The sequence below is a fragment of the Gouania willdenowi genome, chromosome 17 (genome assembly GCF_900634775.1).
Source record: "Gouania willdenowi chromosome 17, fGouWil2.1, whole genome shotgun sequence".
Classification (NCBI taxonomy): Eukaryota; Metazoa; Chordata; class Actinopteri; order Blenniiformes; family Gobiesocidae; genus Gouania; species Gouania willdenowi.
Genome location: NC_041060.1, coordinates 9,578,545 through 9,601,316, shown reverse-complemented (window position 1 = coordinate 9,601,316; position 22,772 = coordinate 9,578,545). Strand labels below are relative to the sequence as shown.

The window sequence follows — 22,772 nt, the reverse complement described above, 5'->3', positions numbered from 1 at the left end:
CTGGACGCACAGATTTAACACAAAAATGATCTCAAACTAATACATTCCCACTTTTATGAAATACTTTAATCTTATGAAATTTGAATCTAAATCTGAAAAGTACTGATTGACTATAAGTATTAATTTTAGAGGGGAAAAGGTGATTTCACATTTACATTTTATGGACAATTTTTTTGGCAATTCATAAGAAATGAATCATGATTTGCAATCCATGATAAAATAAACTCATTGTGTATGAGGACTAAGAGGCAAAGATTAGGCTTTAAATGTCACTTTGCATCTTTACTGCTAAGAATGAACAGAAAAGGGAATTGGATGAAATGAAAATAAGCATTTTGTTTCCTTGAACATTCCAAATATATATAAAAGTCAAACAATGTCTTTAGATTTCCTGAGGCCAATTTCTCGCAACCAAACACATGAAAAATGAATATTGAAACATTAGCTGGTGTGTTAAGGAGAAGAGGATGTGCAGTTGAATAGTCTTTATTGCATTATCACCACAAGATGGCGCAGGGAGACCTCTCATTGGTCAATAATCCGCATTTTTAAGTAAAAATACAAAAAAACTAAAACATCTTCAATCAAAAAACACCTTTTTGAACAAAGAAAAAAGGGCTTAAATGCAAATAAATATTTGACAACCTAAAACTTGCATTTGAACACTTTTTCTTCGATTGAAAATGTTTAATTTATTTATTGATATTTTTTTCTACTAAAGTACTCTTTTTTGGATTTGGGCCATGTTATGGGTAGGACATTTGTGTCTTCATTATTCAATTCAATTATTTATTTGTATTTACTTATCAATTTTTTTTTTTTTTTTTTTCTTCAATCAGAAAAATATATTGTCAACACTTCACTTCAATTCATTATATATATATATATATATATACTGTATATATATAGCAAAGAAAAATATGTCAACAAGCAATTTTTGGGTGTCAGAAATGTATTTGCGCATTCAAATACATTTTTGATTGAAGTGTTTTTTTTTTAATTAAAGCAACATTTTTCTTTGAATCATAAAGACATATATCTGCTTGCATACAGCTAATGAGCAGGGCACATAAGTCTGAAAGTAAACATCTTATGAGCAATGGGTTCATGAATTCAACAAGTTTGAAAGGAAATTGGTATTGTTGTAATAACTGGTCTGATCCATCAGGTAAGCATCTGGTGTACAAGTTCAATCAATAAAATGTTGGGGGTTCAGCAGACATAGCAGTGTTGTATTTGGATGGACATTTAATTTTTTTAAAGTCCTAATACATAAACAGTCTAGCTCTTGAAAATTAAAAATTAGATTTAATCTCCTGATTCACTTGATTTCATTCAAATCAAGCAGATAGTTTGTAATAACCTGCACCACATTGGGTTAAACAGGGACAGTATTCTGTAGGCGTTTGCTTTTTCTTACTCAATGTACACAATAATGGTGCTCAAATTTCCTATGAAACACAGAGGCAGGGTTTGTGATACAAAGCCTCCTCATATGAATGGGGAACAGTGACCAGCGAGAGCGGCATTACACTAAAGTCCAAAAAATGTAATTAAACCATTTATTTTAATCTAAAAACAAACTCTGTATGAGTCATTAGAAGCAATCAATGATAGAGTATAAAAATACATTCAAGCATTCTTAGATATACACCTCTTGTCGACATTTTAATATTCTTTACACATTGTCTTAAAGTTTAATTCACAAATATTTACATTCAGAAATCCAGCCTCTTGTATGGGAGGTTGACTAAAAGAAAATGTTTTCAAAATAGTCGGAATATTGACAATTCTGTCAAGTTTAGTTTTCCATTTGCTAATACAGTTATTTTACTATTAAGCTCATACTCAATTCTCTTTTTACCCACATGATAAAGTCAAGGATGCACCAAAAATAAGTTCCGGCAAACACGTATTATTGCAAGACAAGTTTACAAGTAAAGAATGAGGCAGACTCCGATTAGTCCTCTTTGCATTCAGGTGTGTGTTTGTGGTCCACCGGTGTGTTTCTTTTTGTTCTGCGTCCTAGTTGTGATTTAAAATTCTTGGCATCGTAGACCCACACCGTGTCGATGCCTTCCCCGGCCGTATGTTCAGGGATCCATGTCGGGAAGGGGAAGCGACAGGCCACGACCTTGGCCGTACTCGGCAGTTCACTCTCCAGCTTCAGCTCCAGCTGGTTCATCTAAAAAGACATTGTAGGAATAAATAATGACTGAGAGTTGAATATTAATATCAGAGCAAACTGCGTATTATTCATTGCGTGTTTATTCATGTGTAAAAATAACAACTGTTTGGGTTCAGGAACTCACCATTTGAGGAACTCCAAAAATGACCACATTGGAGTACTGAGCAAAACTGACCTGTGACAGACATCAGAATTAGTCTGATTTGATCTCATTTCCACACATATTGTGTACAACAGTGGTCTCCAACCTTTTCAAGCCCAAGATCCCTGACCCCCACCTTGGTGACGGCAAGATCTACCCAATGAAGTGTAAAAAAAAAACCAAAGCAAACGGAGTTTACTTCCACTTTCACGCTTTTTATTCAGGCTAACTTTATTTGAATTACATGAAATGCTTTGGTCCAACATTGAAAGAAAATAAACCCAAAATGCTATCTGTAACTAGCTTATTAAAGGGGGGGGGGTCATAGGTCGAGAGGGATATAAACGTAAACAAGCTAGTTTACTCTGCTGATATTTCCAACCTAACAGCATTTGTTTGTAATGTTATTTCAGAGATTGTCAGTGTTTTAACAGTGTTTATGTTATTAATATTACACATATTCAGACTAGAGGAGTTGTCCATCTAAACGGGCAGCTATTATTTTTTTACAACGTCGTGTTAGGCCGCTAAGGGGTCTTGACCCACGGAATGTACGAGCGATAATATTCTCTGTCGCACCCCGCAAATGTTCAGCGCTCATGAGGAAAATACCATCTCATCACATGGTTTATCCTTTACATCAGTGAAATAAAACTAATGAACAGTTCATCACTCTTGTCATGCTGTGGCTGTGTGTTCTCCGACCAGAGCAACTGTGTGGATGAGGTGTCCCAGCAATCACACACTTTCATACACGGGAGAAGCGATCAACAGGGAATGTTTCAGAGAGCGACGGGTTGGCGACCACTGGTGTACAATATAGACAACTTATCGCACACTTCTCGTACTGTACCTTCCATAAATCTGAGATGTGAAAGGCGGCAGAGTGATGGACTCCTTCCCTCCAGGCCTTACAGCGAGAATACCAAACCAACCAGGGGTTCAACTCAAACCCAGATGCCTTAAATCCATGTTTAGCTGCTGCAATCACCTGCAAGCACCAAGAAAGTTACACAATCAACCAGCAAAAGTTTCAGATGGTGAAGTAAGGGTGTGATTGATATATCGTGCAACAAGATAACATTTCTAGATCTATCGTAGATGGTACGGAAGCGGATTAGGGCCACTTTTGATGGCGAAAATAATTTTGGCCAAATCAAGAATAAAGTCAAAATGTCGAGATTGAAGTTGAAATTTCGAGAATAAAGTTGAAACATAATGTCGAGATGAACTGAGCATCTTTATTCCACATTGCTAACTTCCTTAGCATCGAGGATGTAGCTTCCGGTTAAGACATATTTAACTTATTTAAAACCAAACGTTTACAGAGTAATGTCGTTGGTAAACACTACATCAAAAACAGTTTTACTTTAACTCTGACTTCATATAAAAATGTAAGGACAAAGTTAGCCAGGTAACCATGGTAACCATTTTTGTTATTGTCACCCTCACTGAGCAGCAGTGACTTCTGGTTTTGTTCAAGAATGAAGTTTACAGATCAGATTTTATATCCAGTGAACTCTTTTATCTCACTCTAGGTATATATGGAATAAAGAAATGCAAAAAAGGGGAATATACCATTTTTATTTTTGTTAATAAATAGTTATTCGTTTAACTATCTTTAATGGAGCTTGATGGAGTGGATAGCAGAGGACGCCATAACTCACTATAGTTGATATTGAGGCGGAAATGTTTTTGTTGGTTTTTTTTTTACTCTAAAAAGTTTTTATTATAACATTTGTATCATATTAAGGAAAATGACAGTTTTTAACCACTTAAAACAAAAATAGGCAACTTGTATTACAGCAGGGACCTTGGCCCTATTCTTTTTTTATATACATACAAAAAAATATGGCTTTTCTTCTCATTGTTAAACAGACGAGTGCAGACTTTCTCATTTTAATGATTTTTTGTTTGTTGCTTCATCTGAGTCTGAGCTAAATTTTGTGAAACTGACTGTAAACCACGAGAAAATAAGTCAAAATTTAGTGACACAAAAAAAAAAAAAATCACACAAAGCAGCAACTTCTTCTGTTTTACATGAATAAATGTAATGGTACGGTCCTCCTTAACATTTTATTTTTCCCCCTGTTCATGTGGAACATTTGGAACATTCTGCCTCTGGCATTTGTGTTCTAAAAACATGAAAGTCAATTTGAGTCACAAGTATTCTAAAAGATGAAAGGAACTTTGAGTCATAAATGTTCTAAAATATCAAAGCCTGCTCAGTGTGACTTTGATAATCGGTGAGAATAGAAGTCATTACAAGTTAAACTGTATTGAGTTTATATCCTTTAACAGGAAGGGAGCGATTCTTGTGGAAGAACCCAACAGCACATTGAGTGTGTATCAGATTTTCTGCTTGACTGCACAAAGGACTGGTAGAAGTCTTCTTCAAGAGGAAAGTTTGGAGACTGGATCAGAATCATGGATGACATGGTCGAAAATGGAGGTGGAATACAGGGGGTCTGCAGTAAGAGGGAAAAAGGGAAGAACGGGTCTAGCAGCTCAATGAGCGAATATCGGTGTGAGTTCAATAGCATCTTAGATGGTACTGTGTCTCGGATGAGAGCATGGGAGAAGAAGATGAGCACTGAGCTGGAGAAGAAAGATGAGGAGAACCTCTCTTTAAAGAAAACTCTCCAACAGGCCGACAGTGACCTGGAGCACATTGAGCATAGAGTGCGTAAGCTCAACCAGGACCATCAAGATACTGTGTCTCAGGTAAAAGCAGAATGGGGGAAGAAGACGAGCATTGAGCGAAAGAAGAAAAATGAGGAGATTTTCTCTTTAAGGAAAGCTCTCCAACAGGCCGACAGTGACCTGGAGCACATTGAGCATGGAGTGCGTATTCTAAACCTCAACCATCAGGATACTGTGTCCCAGATAGAAGCAAAATGGGAGAAGAAGATGAAGACTGAGCTGGAGAAGAAAGATGAGGAGATCCTCTCTTTAAAGAAAACTCTCCAACAGTCCGACAGTGGAGTGGAGAACATGAAGTGTGAATGGGAGAAGATAAACACTGAACTGGAGAAGAAAGATGAGGAGATCTTCTCTTTAAAGAAAACTCTCCAACAGGCCAACAGTAAAGTGGAGAACATGGAGCGTGAAGTGTGTAGGCTCAACAGCTACCATCAGGATACTGTGTCCCTGATGGAAGCAGAATGGGTGAAGGAGAAGAATATTGAGATGGAGAAGAAAGATCAGGAGATCTTCTCTTTAAAGAAAACTCTCCAACAGGGAAACAGGAGACTGGAGCACATTAGGAATGCATTAAACTGCATCTTTGATGATAATGTGTCTCTGAATGGAGCAGAAAGGGAGAAGACAACAGACACTGAGCTGGAAAAGAAAGATGAGGAGATCCTCTCTTTAATGGATGTTCAACATCACAATGGGATCGTTCCACTGTCTCCTCCTCCTCTGGAGGAAGACACAGTGGATAGAATGATTGACCTTCAGAAAGAACATCAGGAAAAGCTCACCGACGAACGCCAGGAAACAACAAAACAAGTTATAGCCCTGACGAATGAGAACTGTGAGCTCCTGACACAGATTTCCACCTTGGGGAACAAAGACGCTGAGTGGGACACTCAGTATGGAGTTCTTCAGACCCAACATCTCACTCTGATCGAGGAAAAAGAGAAAAAAACACAAGAAATGGAGCTTCTAATGAAGGAAAACGCTGAACTAAAAGTGCTCGCCACCACAAGTGAAAAACCAAGAAAGAGAAGGAACAGGACAAAGAAGAAGAAGAAGAAGACGAAGGACGGGGAGATGGAGTGAAAACTGGTTTTACTTGAAAAAAACTCTTCAGCTGTTTAGCTCGGCACAAAATGTGAGAAGATCCACTGCAGACTGAGTTGTTTTCTCCAGATTCTCCCACCACAATAAAACTTCCTTAAAGCAAAGCAAAGCAGATGTTTTTGTGTAGGGAATTCAATGTGCTTTACATTATTAAAAAAAATAAAATAATGAAAAGTATCCCTCTCAGTTTTTTTATTTGGATTTTAAAATTAGATGCTGACTTCAGCAGTTCAACACCGTACTTCAAAAGTACAAATATCAAATGTATTTCACATATTTCCGTCTTGCAAAAATCCACAAAGAACACGTATCTCCAGATAGAAAAAGTAGGAAAACATTTGTAAATGGTGGCCTAGTGGTTAAGGACGCTGGGCTTGTAATCGGAGGGTTGCCGGTTCAAGCCCCCGGTTCAAGCCTCACCGGGGCCTCACCGGGGCCGTCACTGTGGGATGTTGAGCAAGTCCCTTAACCCCGAACTGCTCCCCAGGCGCCGCAAAATGGCTGCCGATTGCTCCTCAGGGATGGGTTAAGTGCAGAAGACAAATTCCAATAATGTACTAACATTACATGGCCAATTAAAGGCGAAAGCCCGATTTAATCTTTAATCTTTTAATCTTAATCTAATCTTTAACTAAAAAAAGAAACCAGACAGACAAAAAAGTAAAGATTTTACTAAAGTAAGCATTAAGTTTAGCAACAAACCATACTTAAAAAAAACATTTATTTATATTGCCTTTGACCAGATTTCCAGCAGTGTTTGTGAAATTTTCTTTTCCCGTAAAAATATGTCAGTATTAAATCAAAATATTAAATCTAAATTTAAATGCTACATTTCAATATAAATGTTAAATCTAAATGCTAAATCTGAATATTAAATGTTAAATCTAAATCTTACATTTAAATCTTTTACATTTCTTATAAAATATAATGTATATGTATAAATGTTAAATCTAAATATTAAATGTAAATATTAAATATTGAAATTAAATCTAAATGTGCAAAGGTTGACTGAACAAAAAACAAATGTTCCTTTCACTGAGGATGCAAAGCTTTTAAGATCATTTCAAAAACAATTTCTGCTACAAGACAATTGATCTCTATCTTTCACAATTATGAAAAAATGTCATTTAACATTCCCGTGTAACTTCCTTTAATGACGTTATTTCCTCTAAATTATTGTGGTTTGACACATTTGAACAGGATATAGGGAAATGGGGTTTATTTACTAAATAAAAAAATCAATATTCTGGATTATTTTTAGAGAATTTGCTTGTAATGTAATAAATGTGACATTTGTTAATGTATATGTTGATCAAGAACATTACAGACACCCAGGATAAATACAGAAAATATTTTTTTTTTTAAATAAAAAAAAGTATACAAAAATGAAAACAAAAAAGCACAAAATAATTGAAAAAATAACAAAATGACAACAAAAACTCATAAAATGATAGAAAAACATATACAAAATTACAACAATTAAATGATAAATAAAGGACAAATATACAATGTGACAACAAAAACATATGAAATAATAGAAAAATATACAAATTGACAACAAAGATGCAAAAGGCTGACTACTCCCAAAACACACAGAACAAAAATAAAAATACACAACATGAAATAAAGATATGCATAATGACTTCAGTATCTTCAGTTTCCATAGTAAACTGAAATCAATATTAGTTCACCAGTTGAAATGGACACTATTTCAATGATAACACTGTACTGAGCATCTTTATTCCACATTGCTAACTTCCTTAGCATCGAGGATGTAGCTTCCGGTAAAGACATATTTAACTTATTTAAAACCAAACGTTTACAGAGTAATGCCGTTGGTAAACACTACATCAAAAACAGTTTTACTTTAACTCTGACTTCATATAAAAATGTAAGGACAAAGTTAGCCAGGTAACCATGGTAACCATTTTTGTTATTGTCACCCTCACTGAGCAGCAGTGACTTCTGGTTTTGTTCAAGAATGAAGTTTACAGATCAGATTTTATATCCAGTGAACTCTTTTATCTCACTCTAGGTATATATGGAATAAAGAAATGCAAAAAAGTGGAATATACCATTTTTATTTTTGTGATTAAATAGTTATTCGTTTAGCTATATTTAATGGAGCTTGATGGAGTGGATAGCAGAGGACGCCATAACTCACTATAGTTGATATTGAGGCGGAAATGTTTTTGTTGGTTTTTTTTTTACTCTAAAAAGTTTTTATTATAACATTTGTATCATATTAAGGAAAATGACAGTTTTTAACCACTTAAAACAAAGATAGGCAACTTGTATTACAGCAGGGACCTTGGCCCTGTTCTTTTTTTATATACATACAAAAAATATGGCTTTTCTTCTCATTGTTAAACAGACGAGTGCAGACTTTCTCATTTTAATGATTTTTTGTTTGTTGCTTCATCTGAGTCTGAGCTAAATTTTGTGAAACTGACTGTAAACCATGAGAAAATAAGTTAAAATTTAGTGACATAAAAAAAAATCACACAAAGCAGCAACTTCTTCTGTTTTACATGAATAAATGTAATGGTACATATAATGGTACGGTCCTCCTTAACATTTTATTTTCCCCCCTGTTCATGTGGAACATTTGGAACATTCTGCCTCTGGCATTTGTGTTCTAAAAACATGAAAGTCAATTTGAGTCACAAGTATTCTAAAAGATGAAAGGAACTTTGAGTAATAAATGTTCTAAAACATCAAAGCCTGCTCAGTGTGACTTTGATAATCGGTGAGAATAGAAGTCATTACACGTTAAACTGCATTGAGTTTATATCCTTTAACAGGAAGGGAGCGATTCTTGTGGAAGAACCCAACAGCACATTGAGTGTGTATCAGATTTTCTGCTTGACTGCACAAAGGACTGGTAGAAGTCTTCTTAAAGAGGACAGTTTGGAGACTGGATCAGAATCATGGATGACATGGTCGAAAATGGAGGTGGAATACAGGGGGTCTGCAGTAAGAGGGAAAAAGGGAAGAACGGGTCTAGCAGCTCAATGAGCGAATATCGGTGTGAGTTCAATAGCATCTTAGATGGTACTGTGTCTCGGATGAGAGCATGGGAGAAGAAGATGAGCACTGAGCTGGAGAAGAAAGATGAGGAGAACCTCTCTTTAAAGAAAACTCTCCAACAGGCCGACAGTGACCTGGAGCACATTGAGCATAGAGTGCGTAAGCTCAACCAGGACCATCAAGATACTGTGTCTCAGGTGAAAGCAGAATGGGGGAAGAAGACGAGCATTGAGCGAAAGAAGAAAAATGAGGAGATTTTCTCTTTAAGGAAAGCTCTCCAACAGGCCGACAGTGACCTGGAGCACATTGAGCATGGAGTGCGTATTCTCAACCTCAACCATCAGGATACTGTGTCCCAGATAGAAGCAAAATGGGAGAAGAAGATGAAGACTGAGCTGGAGAAGAAAGATGAGGAGATCCTCTCTTTAAAGAAAACTCTCCAACAGTCCGACAGTGGAGTGGAGAACATGAAGTGTGAATGGGAGAAGATAAACACTGAACTGGAGAAGAAAGATGAGGAGATCTTCTCTTTAAAGAAAACTCTCCAGCAGGCCAACAGTAAAGTGGAGAACATGGAGCGTGAAGTGTGTAGGCTCAACAGCTACCATCAGGATACTGTGTCCCTGATGGAAGCAGAATGGGTGAAGGAGAAGAATATTGAGATGGAGAAGAAAGATCAGGAGATCTTCTCTTTAAAGAAAACTCTCCAACAGGGAAACAGGAGACTGGAGCACATTAGGAATGCATTAAACTGCATCTTTGATGATAATGTGTCTCTGAATGGAGCAGAAAGGGAGAAGACAACAGACACTGAGCTGGAAAAGAAAGATGAGGAGTTTCTCTCTTTATTGGATGTTCAACACCACAATGGGATCGTTCCACTGTCTCCTCCTCCTCTGGAGGAAGACACAGTGGATAGAATGATTGACCTTCAGAAAGAACATCAGGAAAAGCTCACCGATGAACGCCAGGAAACAACAAAACAAGTTATAGCCCTGACGAATGAGAACTGTGAGCTCCTGACACAGATTTCCACCTTGGGGAACAAAGACGCTGAGTGGGACACTCAGTATGGAGTTCTTCAGACCCAACATCTCACTCTGATCGAGGAAAAAGAGAAAAAAACACAAGAAATGGAGCTTCTAGTGAAGGAAAACGCTGAACTAAAAGTGCTCGCCACCACAAGTGAAAAGCCAAGAAAGAGAAGGAACAGGACAAAGAAGAAGAAGAAGAAGACGAAGGACGGGGAGATGGAGTGAAAACTGGTTTTACTTGAAAAAAACTCTTCAGGTGTTTAGCTCGGCACAAAATGTGAGAAGATCCACTGCAGACTGAGTTGTTTTCTCCAGATTCTCCCACCACAATAAAACTTCCTTAAAGCAAAGCAAGGCAGATGTTTTTTTGTAGGGAATTCAATGTGCTTTACATTATTAAAAAAAAATAAAATAATGAAAAGTATCCCTCTCAGTTTTTTTATTTGGATTTTAAAATTAGATGCTGACTTCAGCAGTTCAACACCGTACTTCAAAAGTACAAATATCAAATGTATTTCACATATTTCCGTCTTGCAAAAATCCACAAAGAACACGTATCTCCAGATAGAAAAAGTAGGAAAACATTTGTAAATGGAAATAACTAAAAAAAAAACCAGACAGACAAAAAAGTAAAGATTTTACTAAAATAAGCATTAAGTTTAGCAACAAACCATACTTAAAAAAACATTTATTTATATTGCCTTTGACCAGATTTCCAGCAGTGTTTGTGAAATTTTCTTTTCCCGTAAAAATATGTCAGTATTAAATCAAAATATTAAATCTAAATTTAAATGCTACATTTCAATATAAATGTTAAATCTAAATGCTAAATCTGAATATTAAATGTTAAATCTAAATCTTACATTTAAATCTTTTACATTTCTTATAAAATATAATGTATATGTATAAATGTTAAATCTAAATATTAAATGTAAATATTAAATATTGAAATTAAATCTAAATGTGCAAAGGTTGACTGAACAAAAAACAAATGATCCTTTCACTGAGGATGCAAAGCTTTTAAGATCATTTCAAAAACAATTTCTGCTACAAGACAATTGATCTCTATCTTTTACAATTATGAAAAAATGTCATTAAACATTCCCGTGTAACTTCCTTTAATGACGTTATTTCCTCTAAATTATTGTGGTTTGACACATTTGAACAGGATAGAGGGAAATGGGGTTTATTTACTAAATAAAAAAATCAATATTCTGGATTATTTTTAGAGAATTTGCTTGTAATGTAATAAATGTGACATTTGTTAATGTATATGTTGATCAAGAACATTACAGACACCCAGGATAAATACAGAAAATATTTTTTTTTTTAAATAAAAAAAAGTATACAAAAATGAAAACAAAAAAGCACAAAATAATTGAAAAAATAACAAAATGACAACAAAAACTCATAAAATGATAGAAAAACATATACAAAATTACAACAATTAAATGATAAATAAAGGACAAATATACAATGTGACAACAAAAACATATGAAATAATAGAAAAATATACAAATTGACAACAAAGATGCAAAAGGCTGACTACTCCCAAAACACACGGAACAAAAATAAAAATACACAACATGAAATAAAGATATGCATAATGACTTCAGTATCTTCAGTTTCCATAGTAAACTGAAATCAATATTAGTTCACCAGTTGAAATGGACACTATTTCAATGATAACACTGTACTGAGCATCTTTATTCCACATTGCTAACTTCCTTAGCATCGAGGATGTAGCTTCCGGTTAAGACATATTTAACTTATTTATAACCAAACGTTTACAGAGTAATGCCGTTGGTAAACACTACATCAAAAACAGTTTTACTTTAACTCTGACTTCATATAAAAATGTAAGGACAAAGTTAGCCAGGTAACCATGGTAACCATTTTTGTTATTGTCACCCTCACTGAGCAGCAGTGACTTCTGGTTTTGTTCAAGAATGAAGTTTACAGATCAGATTTTATATCCAGTGAACTCTTTTATCTCACTCTAGGTGTATATGGAATAAAGAAATGCAAAAAAGTGGAATATACCATTTTTATTTTTGTGATTAAATAGTTATTCGTTTAACTATCTTTAATGGAGCTTGATGGAGTGGATAGCAGAGGACGCCATAACTCACTATAGTTGATATTGAGGCGGAAATGTTTTTGTTGGTTTTTTTTTTACTCTAAAAAGTTTTTATTATAACATTTGTATCATATTAAGGAAAATGACAGTTAAAACAAAGATAGGCAACTTGTATTACAGCAGGGACCTTGGCCCTGTTCTTTTTTTATATACATACAAAAAATATGGCTTTTCTTCTCATTGTTAAACAGACGAGTGCAGACTTTCTCATTTTAATGATTTTTTGTTTGTTGCTTCATCTGAGTCTGAGCTAAATTTTGTGAAACTGACTGTAAACCATGAGAAAATAAGTTAAAATTTAGTGACATAAAAAAAATCACACAAAGCAGCAACTTCTTCTGTTTTACATGAATAAATGTAATGGTACATATAATGGTACGGTCCTCCTTAACATTTTATTTTCCCCCCTGTTCATGTGGAACATTTGGAACATTCTGCCTCTGGCATTTGTGTTCTAAAAACATGAAAGTCAATTTGAGTCACAAGTATTCTAAAAGATGAAAGGAACTTTGAGTCATAAATGTTCTAAAATATCAAAGCCTGCTCAGTGTGACTTTGATAATCGGTGAGAATAGAAGTCATTATAAGTTAAACTGCATTGAGTTTATATCCTTTAACAGGAAGGGAGCGATTCTTGTGGAAGAACCCAACAGCACATTGAGTGTGTATCAGATTTTCTGCTTGACTGCACAAAGGACTGGTAGAAGTCTTCTTAAAGAGGAAAGTTTGGAGACTGGATCAGAATCATGGATGACATGGTTGAAAATGGAGGTGGAATACAGGGGGTCTGCAGTAAGAGGGAAAAAGGGAAGAACGGGTCTAGCAGCTCAATGAGCGAATATCGGTGTGAGTTCAATAGCATCTTAGATGGTACTGTGTCTCGGATGAGAGCATGGGAGAAGAAGATGAGCACTGAGCTGGAGAAGAAAGATGAGGAGAACCTCTCTTTAAAGAAAACTCTCCAACAGGCCGACAGTGACCTGGAGCACATTGAGCATAGAGTGCGTAAGCTCAACCAGGACCATCAAGATACTGTGTCTCAGGTGAAAGCAGAATGGGGGAAGAAGACGAGCATTGAGCGAAAGAAGAAAAATGAGGAGATTTTCTCTTTAAGGAAAGCTCTCCAACAGGCCGACAGTGACCTGGAGAACATTGAGCATGGAGTGCGTATTATCAACCTCAACCATCAGGATACTGTGTCCCAGATAGAAGCAAAATGGGAGAAGAAGATGAAGACTGAGCTGGAGAAGAAAGATGAGGAGATCCTCTCTTTAAAGAAAACTCTCCAACAGGCCGACAGTGGAGTGGAGAACATGAAGAGTGAATGGGAGAAGATAAACACTGAACTGGAGAAGAAAGATGAGGAGATCTTCTCTTTAAAGAAAACTCTCCAGCAGGCCAACAGTAGAGTGGAGAACATGGAGCGTGAAGTGTGTAGGCTCAACATCTCCCATCAGGATACTGTGTCCCTGATGGAAGCAGAATGGGTGAAGGAGAAGAATATTGAGATGGAGAAGAAAGATCAGGAGATCTTCTCTTTAAAGAAAACTCTCCAACAGGGAAACAGGAGACTGGAGCACATTAGGAATGCATTAAACTGCATCTTTGATGATAATGTGTCTCTGAATGGAGCAGAAAGGGAGAAGACAACAGACACTGAGCTGGAAAAGAAAGATGAGGAGTTTCTCTCTTTATTGGATGTTCAACACCACAATGGGATCGTTCCACTGTCTCCTCCTCCTCTGGAGGAAGACACAGTGGATAGAATGATTGACCTTCAGAAAGAATATCAGGAAAAGCTCACCGACGAACGCCAGGAAACAACAAAACAAGTTATAGCCCTGACGAATGAGAACTGTGAGCTCCTGACACAGATTTCCACCTTGGGGAACAAAGACGCTGAGTGGGACACTCAGTATGGAGTTCTTCAGACCCAACATCTCACTCTGATCGAGGAAAAAGAGAAAAAAACACAAGAAATGGAGCTTCTAGTGAAGGAAAACGCTGAACTAAAAGTGCTCGCCACCACAAGTGAAAAGCCAAGAAAGAGAAGGAACAGGACAAAGAAGAAGAAGAAGAGACGGAAGGACGGGGAGATGGAGTGAAAACTGGTTTTACTTGAAAAAAACTCTTCAGGTGTTTAGCTCGGCACAAAATGTGAGAAGATCCACTGCAGACTGAGTTGTTTTCTCCAGATTCTCCCACCACAATAAAACTTCCTTAAAGCAAAGCAAAGCAGATGTTTTTGTGTAGGGAATTCAATGTGCTTTACATTATTAAAAAAAAATAAAATAATGAAAAGTATCCCTCTCAGTTTTTTTATTTGGATTTTAAAATTAGATGCTGACTTCAGCAGTTCAACACCGTACTTCAAAAGTACAAATATCAAATGTATTTCACATATTTCCGTCTTGCAAAAATCCACAAAGAACACGTATCTCCAGATAGAAAAAGTAGGAAAACATTTGTAAATGGAAATAACTAAAAAAAAAAACCAGACAGACAAAAAAGTAAAGATTTTACTAAAATAAGCAGCAAGTTTAGCAACAAACCAAACTTAAAAAACATTTATTGATATTGCCTTTGACCAGATTTCCAGCAGTGTTTGTGAAATTTTCTTTTCCCGTAAAAATATGTCAGTATTAAATCAAAATATTAAATCTAAATTTAAATGCTACATTTCAATATAAATGTTAAATCTAAATGCTAAATCTGAATATTAAATGTTAAATCTAAATCTTACATTTAAATCTTTTACATTTCTTATAAAATATAATGTATATGTATAAATGTTAAATCTAAATATTAAATGTAAATATTAAATATTGAAATTAAATCTAAATGTGCAAAGGTTGACTGAACAAAAAACAAATGTTCCTTTCACTGAGGATGCAAAGCTTTTAAGATCATTTCAAAAACAATTTCTGCTACAAGACAATTGATCTCTATCTTTTACAATTATGAAAAAATGTCATTTAACATTCCCGTGTAACTTCCTTTAATGACGTTATTTCCTCTAAAATATTGTGGTTTGACACATTTGAATAGGATAGAGGGAAATGGGGTTTATTTACTAAATAAAAAAATCAATATTCTGGATTATTTTTAGAGAATTTGCTTGTAATGGAATAAATGTGACATTTGTTAATGTATATGTTGATCAAGAACATTACAGACACCCAGGATAAATACAGAAAATATTTTTTTTTTTTAAATAAAAAAAAGTATACAAAAATGAAAACAAAAAAGCACAAAATAATTGAAAAAATAACAAAATGACAACAAAAACTCATAAAATGATAGAAAAACATATACAAAATTACAACAATTAAATGATAAATAAAGGACAAATATACAATGTGACAACAAAAACATATGAAATAATAGAAAAATATACAAATTGACAACAAAGATGCAAAAGGCTGACTACTCCCAAAACACACAGAACAAAAATAAAAATACACAACATGAAATAAAGATATGCATAATGACTTCAGTATCTTCAGTTTCCATAGTAAACTGAAATCAATATTAGTTCACCAGTTGAAATGGACACTATTTCAATGATAACACTGTACTGAGCATCTTTATTCCACATTGCTAACTTCCTTAGCATCGAGGATGTAGCTTCCGGTTAAGACATATTTAACTTATTTAAAACCAAACGTTTACAGAGTAATGCCGTTGGTAAACACTACATCAAAAACAGTTTTACTTTAACTCTGACTTCATATAAAAATGTAAGGACAAAGTTAGCCAGGTAACCATGGTAACCATTTTTGTTATTGTCACCCTCACTGAGCAGCAGTGACTTCTGGTTTTGTTCAAGAATGAAGTTTACAGATCAGATTTTATATCCAGTGAACTCTTTTATCTCACTCTAGGTATATATGGAATAAAGAAATGCAAAAAAGTGGAATATACCATTTTATTTTTGTGATTAAATAGTTATTCGTTTAGCTATATTTAATGGAGCTTGATGGAGTGGATAGCAGAGGACGCCATAACTCACTATAGTTGATATTGAGGCGGAAATGTTTTTGTTGGTTTTTTTTTTACTCTAAAAAGTTTTTATTATAACATTTGTATCATATTAAGGAAAATGACAGTTTTTAACCACTTAAAACAAAGATAGGCAACTTGTATTACAGCAGGGACCTTGGCCCTATTCTTTTTTTATATACATACAAAAAATATGGCTTTTCTTCTCATTGTTAAACAGACGAGTGCAGACTTTCTCATTTTAATGATTTTTTGTTTGTTGCTTCATCTGAGTCTGAGCTAAATTTTGTGAAACTGACTGTAAACCATGAGAAAATAAGTTAAAATTTAGTGACATAAAAAAAAATCACACAAAGCAGCAACTTCTTCTTTTTTACATGAATAAATGTAATGGTACATATAATGGTACAGTCCTCCTTAACATTTTATTTTCCCCCCTGTTCATGTGGAACATTTGGAACATTCTGCCTCTGGCATTTGTGTTCTAAAAACATGAAAGTCAATTTGAGTCACAAGTATTCTAAAAGATGAAAGGAACTTTGAGTAATAAATGTTCTAAAACATCAAAGCCTGCTCAGTGTGACTTTGATAATCGGTGAGAATAGAAGTCATTACAAGTTAAACTGCATTGAGTTTATATCCTTTAACAGGAAGGGAGCGATTCTTGTGGAAGAACCCAACAGCACATTGAGTGTGTATCAGATTTTCTGCTTGACTGCACAAAGGACTGGTAGAAGTCTTCTTAAAGAGGAAAGTTTGGAGACTGGATCAGAATCATGGATGACATGGTTGAAAATGGAGGTGGAATGCAGGGGGTCTGCAGTAAGAGGGAAAAAGGGAAGAACGGGTCTAGCAGCTCAATGAGCGAATATCGGTGTGAGTTCAATAGCATCTTAGATGGTACTGTGTCTCGGATGAGAGCATTTGAGAAGAAGATGAGCACTGAGCTGGAGAAGAAAGATGAGGAGAACCTCTCTTTAAAGAAAACTCTCCAACAGGCCGACAGTGACCTGGAGCACATTGAGCATAGAGTGCGTAAGCTCAACCAGGACCATCAAGATACTGTGTCTCAGGTAAAAGCAGAATGGGGGAAGAAGACGAGCATTGAGCGAAAGAAGAAAAATGAGGAGATTTTCTCTTTAAGGAAAGCTCTCCAACAGGCCGACAGTGACCTGGAGAACATTGAGCATGGAGTGCGTATTATCAACCTCAACCATCAGGATACTGTGTCCCAGATAGAAGCAAAATGGGAGAAGAAGATGAAGACTGAGCTGGAGAAGAAAGATGAGGAGATCCTCACTTTAAAGAAAACTCTCCAACAGGCCGACAGTGGAGTGGAGAACATGAAGAGTGAATGGGAGAAGATAAACACTGAACTGGAGAAGAAAGATGAGGAGATCTTCTCTTTAAAGAAAACTCTCCAGCAGGCCAACAGTAGAGTGGAGAACATGGAGCGTGAAGTGTGTAGGCTCAACATCTACCATCAGGATACTGTGTCCCTGATGGAAGCAGAATGGGTGAAGGAGAAGAATATTGAGATGGAGAAGAAAGATCAGGAGATCCTCTCTTTAAAGAAAACTCTCCAACAGGGAAACAGGAGAGTGGAGCACATTAGGAATGCATTAAACTGCATCTTTGATGATAATGTGTCTCTGAATGGAGCAGAAAGGGAGAAGACAACAGACACTGAGCTGGAAAAGAAAGATGAGGAGATCCTCTCTTTAATGGATGTTCAACATCACAATGGGATCGTTCCACTGTCTCCTCCTCCTCTGGAGGAAGACACAGTGGATAGAATGATTGACCTTCAGAAGGAACATGAGGAAAAGCTCACCGACGAACGCCAGGAAACAACAAAACAAGTTATAGCCCTGACGAATGAGAACTGTGAGCTCCTGACACAGATTTCCACCTTGGGGAACAAAGACGCTGAGTGGGACACTCAGTATGGAGTTCTTCAGACCCAACATCTCACTCTGATCGAGGAAAAAGAGAAAAAAACACAAGAAATGGAGCTTCTAGTGAAGGAAAACGCTGAACTAAAAGTGCTCGCCACCACAAGTGAAAAGCCAAGAAAGAGAAGGAACAGGACAAAGAAGAAGAAGAAGAAGACGAAGGACGGGGAGATGGAGTGAAAACTGGTTTTACTTGAAAAAAAACTCTTCAGCTGTTTAGCTCGGCACAAAATGTGAGAAGATCCACTGCAGACTGAGTTGTTTTCTCCAGATTCTCCCACCACAATAAAACTTCCTTAAAGCAAAGCAAGGCAGATGTTTTTGTGTAGGGAATTCAATGTGCTTTACATTATTAAAAAAAATAAAATAATGAAAAGTATCCCTCTCAGTTTTTTTATTTGGATTTTAAAATTAGATGCTAACTTCAGCAGTTCAACACCGTACTTCAAAAGTACAAATATCAAATGTATTTCACATATTTCCATCTTGCAAAAATCCACAAAGAACACGTATCTCCAGATAGAAAAAGTCGGAAAACATCATTGTCGAAATTTTAAAAAAATAAACTTAAAATACAATATTGTGATAAAAGTTGAAGGTTTGCTATTGAAGTCAAATCAGACTAGAGTCAATTCACCAAATACAACAACAGTCTCCATTAAAACTGGCCTTAATCTGGTTCCGTAGCTCCTCGATAGCTACAGACTGGACTGAATGCTCCACCTTTTCTAAAGTTGACTGGTTTTTCCTTCTCAACAGATTAAGTTTTTGGCAATTTATCTTCAAAGTCCTTAAAGAGATTACAACGCTGTGTTTATGAGCTACAAAAATAAGTAATCCCTTTGTTATTAAACCAAACTTTGAAGTATAATTTAACGCATTCATCGATACACAGCATGTTTTAGATCTGCTGTTTGTTGTCATATGGAAAATTGGCTATTGTCAGCTTCCGTAGATTTGACTTCATTTAGCAAACCTTAAACTTTTATCACAATATTGTATTTTAAGTTCATTTTCAAAATTTTGACTTTAATCTCGACTTCATTCTCGACATTTCTACTTTACTTTCTCCATCATATTTGTCCCTAATCTGCTTCCGTACAATGGTATGAGTGCTATCGTGACATTGCATTGAATTATCAATCTCTGTTTTCAGGTTCTATATCAGATTTGTCACACTCAAGGCCCGGGGACCAAATCCAGCCCTTTAAAGCATCAAATTTGGCCCCACAAGAAAAGTAACAATGACAGAGAAAACATGAATTGTTGTGTAAATTACCAACTAATTCCGTTCTAGATATCTCTGTCCCTCCAAACACAATATTTACAGAACTTAGAGTTTTCCCATGATTATAACACATGACGGAAGTAATTTTTTTTAATCTCAAATTGCTAAAAGCACTCCCATTTCCGATATTCTACCCAGTTAATATCAAAATTAAACGTAGAGATGGAAAATCATGTTGCTGTATATGTTCATCAAAAGATATTGATCATTCAGAGGACAAATTGAGTCAAAACTATTTGCTTCAAAACATCCCATTTATTATTTATTATTAGTGTTTTTGCAGTATTTTCACTGAAAAAAAGAAAATGCAGTTTTTGACGCATTGATGACGCGCTAGTGGTGTGTGGTCCCTGCGCGTATAGTGCGCGTCATAGAAATGTAACGATACCTCGAGGCACAATTTTTGCCTTGAGGAAATTTTGTAATCGAGTTTATCGAGTAACTCGATGAATCGTTTCAGCACTACATTCAAAACATTGTAACCACTTTAAGTGAGAACATAAATAAGTTTAAAAAGTTTAAAAAAAACACTGATCTGAACAGATCATATGAAAATAAAATGTCTGTGCATACATATTGCATATGTGCAAAAATAAATATATATCATACTTTCACTGACCTGAAAAGTATGAGGAAAATAAAGTGCGAAAAAAAAAATCGATTAAAAATCGGCACCCAAAAATCGCGATATATCGTGACATCGAATTATTTATTTTTTTCACAACCCTACCGTTGATACTTACTATCCTTCCATCTCCACTTCCGATGTCCACCAGCGTCCCTGCTCGTGGCCGTAGTGCGTTTAGGACGTTCTCCACCTGGGCAGTGGTCGCAGGTACAAACGGAAGGCAGATCTTTCTCAGAGCAGGAGCAACAAACGGTGCGGTCACCGCGTACAGGGCGACTACAGTCCCTCCAACTACACCTGTGATCACCAGACCCAGGCGGTTTCTACTCTTTGGACGCGAAACGTCCTCAGTATTCTGTCCTGAGTCCAGCAAAAACTCCTCTTGTACCATGATAAGTGTTTTTTTTTTCTGATGTCTTGACTTCAGTGACAGCGGGTGTGAGAAACTAACTGGAGTCCAATGCAGGTGGTGACTGCTTCCGGTTATAACTTGCGACAAGCCACTGCCATAAATTAAAAAAATATATATTTTTTTTTTACATGAATACGTTTAGCAAACAGTCTATTATATTTACTATTCTTTAGAAACATTCATCCAATTAGATATTTTGCGAAAACCCTTTCCGCTGTTCAACAAAAACAAGGTAGCCGGAAGTCGATCAGCAATTAAAACGTGCACAAGGTTAACCAGAACACCAGCGCTCTGCTAAAGCTAGCCACTTTTCAAGGTGAATACGAAAAACGTAATGTTCTACCAAATTATTTACTGAGTCTTACTGATGCGTATTATTAAATACGATACAAGCGGATATTCATCAAAACTTAAGCGCCAATAAATAGCATAAACGCTTATTTGACCGCGCTATCTTCAATAGTTTGGTGTAACACCGCTAAGGGTCCGAGTGGCTGACATTGGCGGCTCAGCATAGTTCCTCTCTCAATACTGTTTTTAAAAAATGTGTTCAGCAATCCAATGAAGGCTATAAATTAAACTATTTAAACATACATTTTACATTCCAATATTTTTAATGCAATAAACATCCCATGGATTTGCTTTGTCTGCCACAAACTATGTTTAAGTTTGTGAATTAGTGACAAAAGATGCAATGGAATTTAGGTACCTGGTAACTTTTCCAAGTAAGAGTAATCTAAATACATTTTACATTACTTGTTTTCCTTGAGCATGTTTTTCCTTAGTGTTAATTTTTCCGGACAAAAGCATTGATTTTAGGCTTGTTGAAGGCTCTAAATAAGATGCAGAGATAAAGATATCTGTTTTAAATGCTTGCTGGTGGCTTTCTCACTGACACTGCTAAATTGAGATACAAACTATTGTGTAATTTTCCCTTTCCTCAATATTTCGCTGGTAATAAAATAAATAAAATGACTTCCCCTTGAGAGCACTTTAATCACTACGTGAGTTGTCCAAAAACATAACAGGCCTACACTATCAAATAGGAGTGTGACGATATCTTGATACTGCGATATATCACGATATTTTTCCGCAGAGTCGATATTATTGATTTTTTTATTATTATTATTATTTTTTCCAAAACCTTTTCACTAAAATGTGCAGGTAAGTCTTCACAGTAATGTTGTCACTGTTTGTTGAAGGAACCAATATTTTGTTTACTGGAATATTGCACTATAATGGTGTCACTGGTAAGAAAGACCCTATTTTTGTTTACAGAAAGCACTATTGAAGATACTTATTTGTTTACATTGGTATGTTGACACTTATTTACAGAAATGTTGCACTAAAATAGTGTCACTGTTCATAGGACACTTATTCAATTTATTGTCTTTCAGAGACATGAAATAAAAATTGTATTTTTTCACTTAATCTTTTTTTTTTTCTTGTTATGTCATAGATTATCATAGCTTGATTTCTGACCAATATATCCATAATCCCAGTATCGTCATATCGTGAGATAATCGTGATCGTGAGCTTTGTATTGCGTATCGTATCGCGAGGTACCCAGATGTTCCCAGCCCTACTATCTTATAGTATATATTTTATACGATTAGGATGATGATGACTCGTGATGACGACACTTCTGCATTGGCAGTTATTTGGTATTCAGTTTCTTGGCCAAAGAAGATAATACACATGGACCGGTAACGATCTGCATCAGGAGACAGAACGTAAATCATCTACATGGCTCAGGCGGTAGAGAAAACAATACTGTCGGAAGTGCAGAACAAAGAGCACAAAACACACATCTGGAACATATTGTATTCAACTAAGTAATTATTCACAATCTATCATGAACTACCAATCTGAAACTCTTAAATGTAAATACATAGGCAAAGATTCACACCAAAATACATTTTGCCTGCAAATAGACATAATGTTTTGTTACAGCACAGTCTTTTACACCTCTAATAATGTTATAGACCCTAGGTTCCCAAAGTGGAGTATGGGGTACGCAAATTTCATTGGGGGTAAAATAGCGTGACAAAATTGGAAAGTAGAATATAAGTAGACCAGCAGTCAGGAGCCTCCATGCATTGCCACAAATTACACATTGGCCTCTGTAAGACTGCCCTCTCATCAA

At 35.8% G+C, this 22,772-nt stretch overlaps 1 protein-coding gene across 1 annotated transcript; it reads right to left on the bottom strand.

The window, feature by feature from the left end:
* Positions 1–785: 785 nt before the first annotated feature.
* On the bottom strand, positions 786–21,124 carry atpsckmt (fATP synthase c subunit lysine N-methyltransferase). Its single transcript, XM_028473759.1, has 4 exons — positions 20,330–21,124; positions 3,184–3,321; positions 2,313–2,363; positions 786–2,185 (listed from the first exon to the last, which is right to left on the bottom strand). The coding sequence occupies exons 1-4, from the start codon at positions 20,603–20,605 to the stop codon at positions 1,961–1,963; spliced, it is 690 nt and encodes a 229-aa protein (XP_028329560.1). The 5' UTR covers positions 20,606–21,124; the 3' UTR covers positions 786–1,960.
* Positions 21,125–22,772: the final 1,648 nt, after the last annotated feature.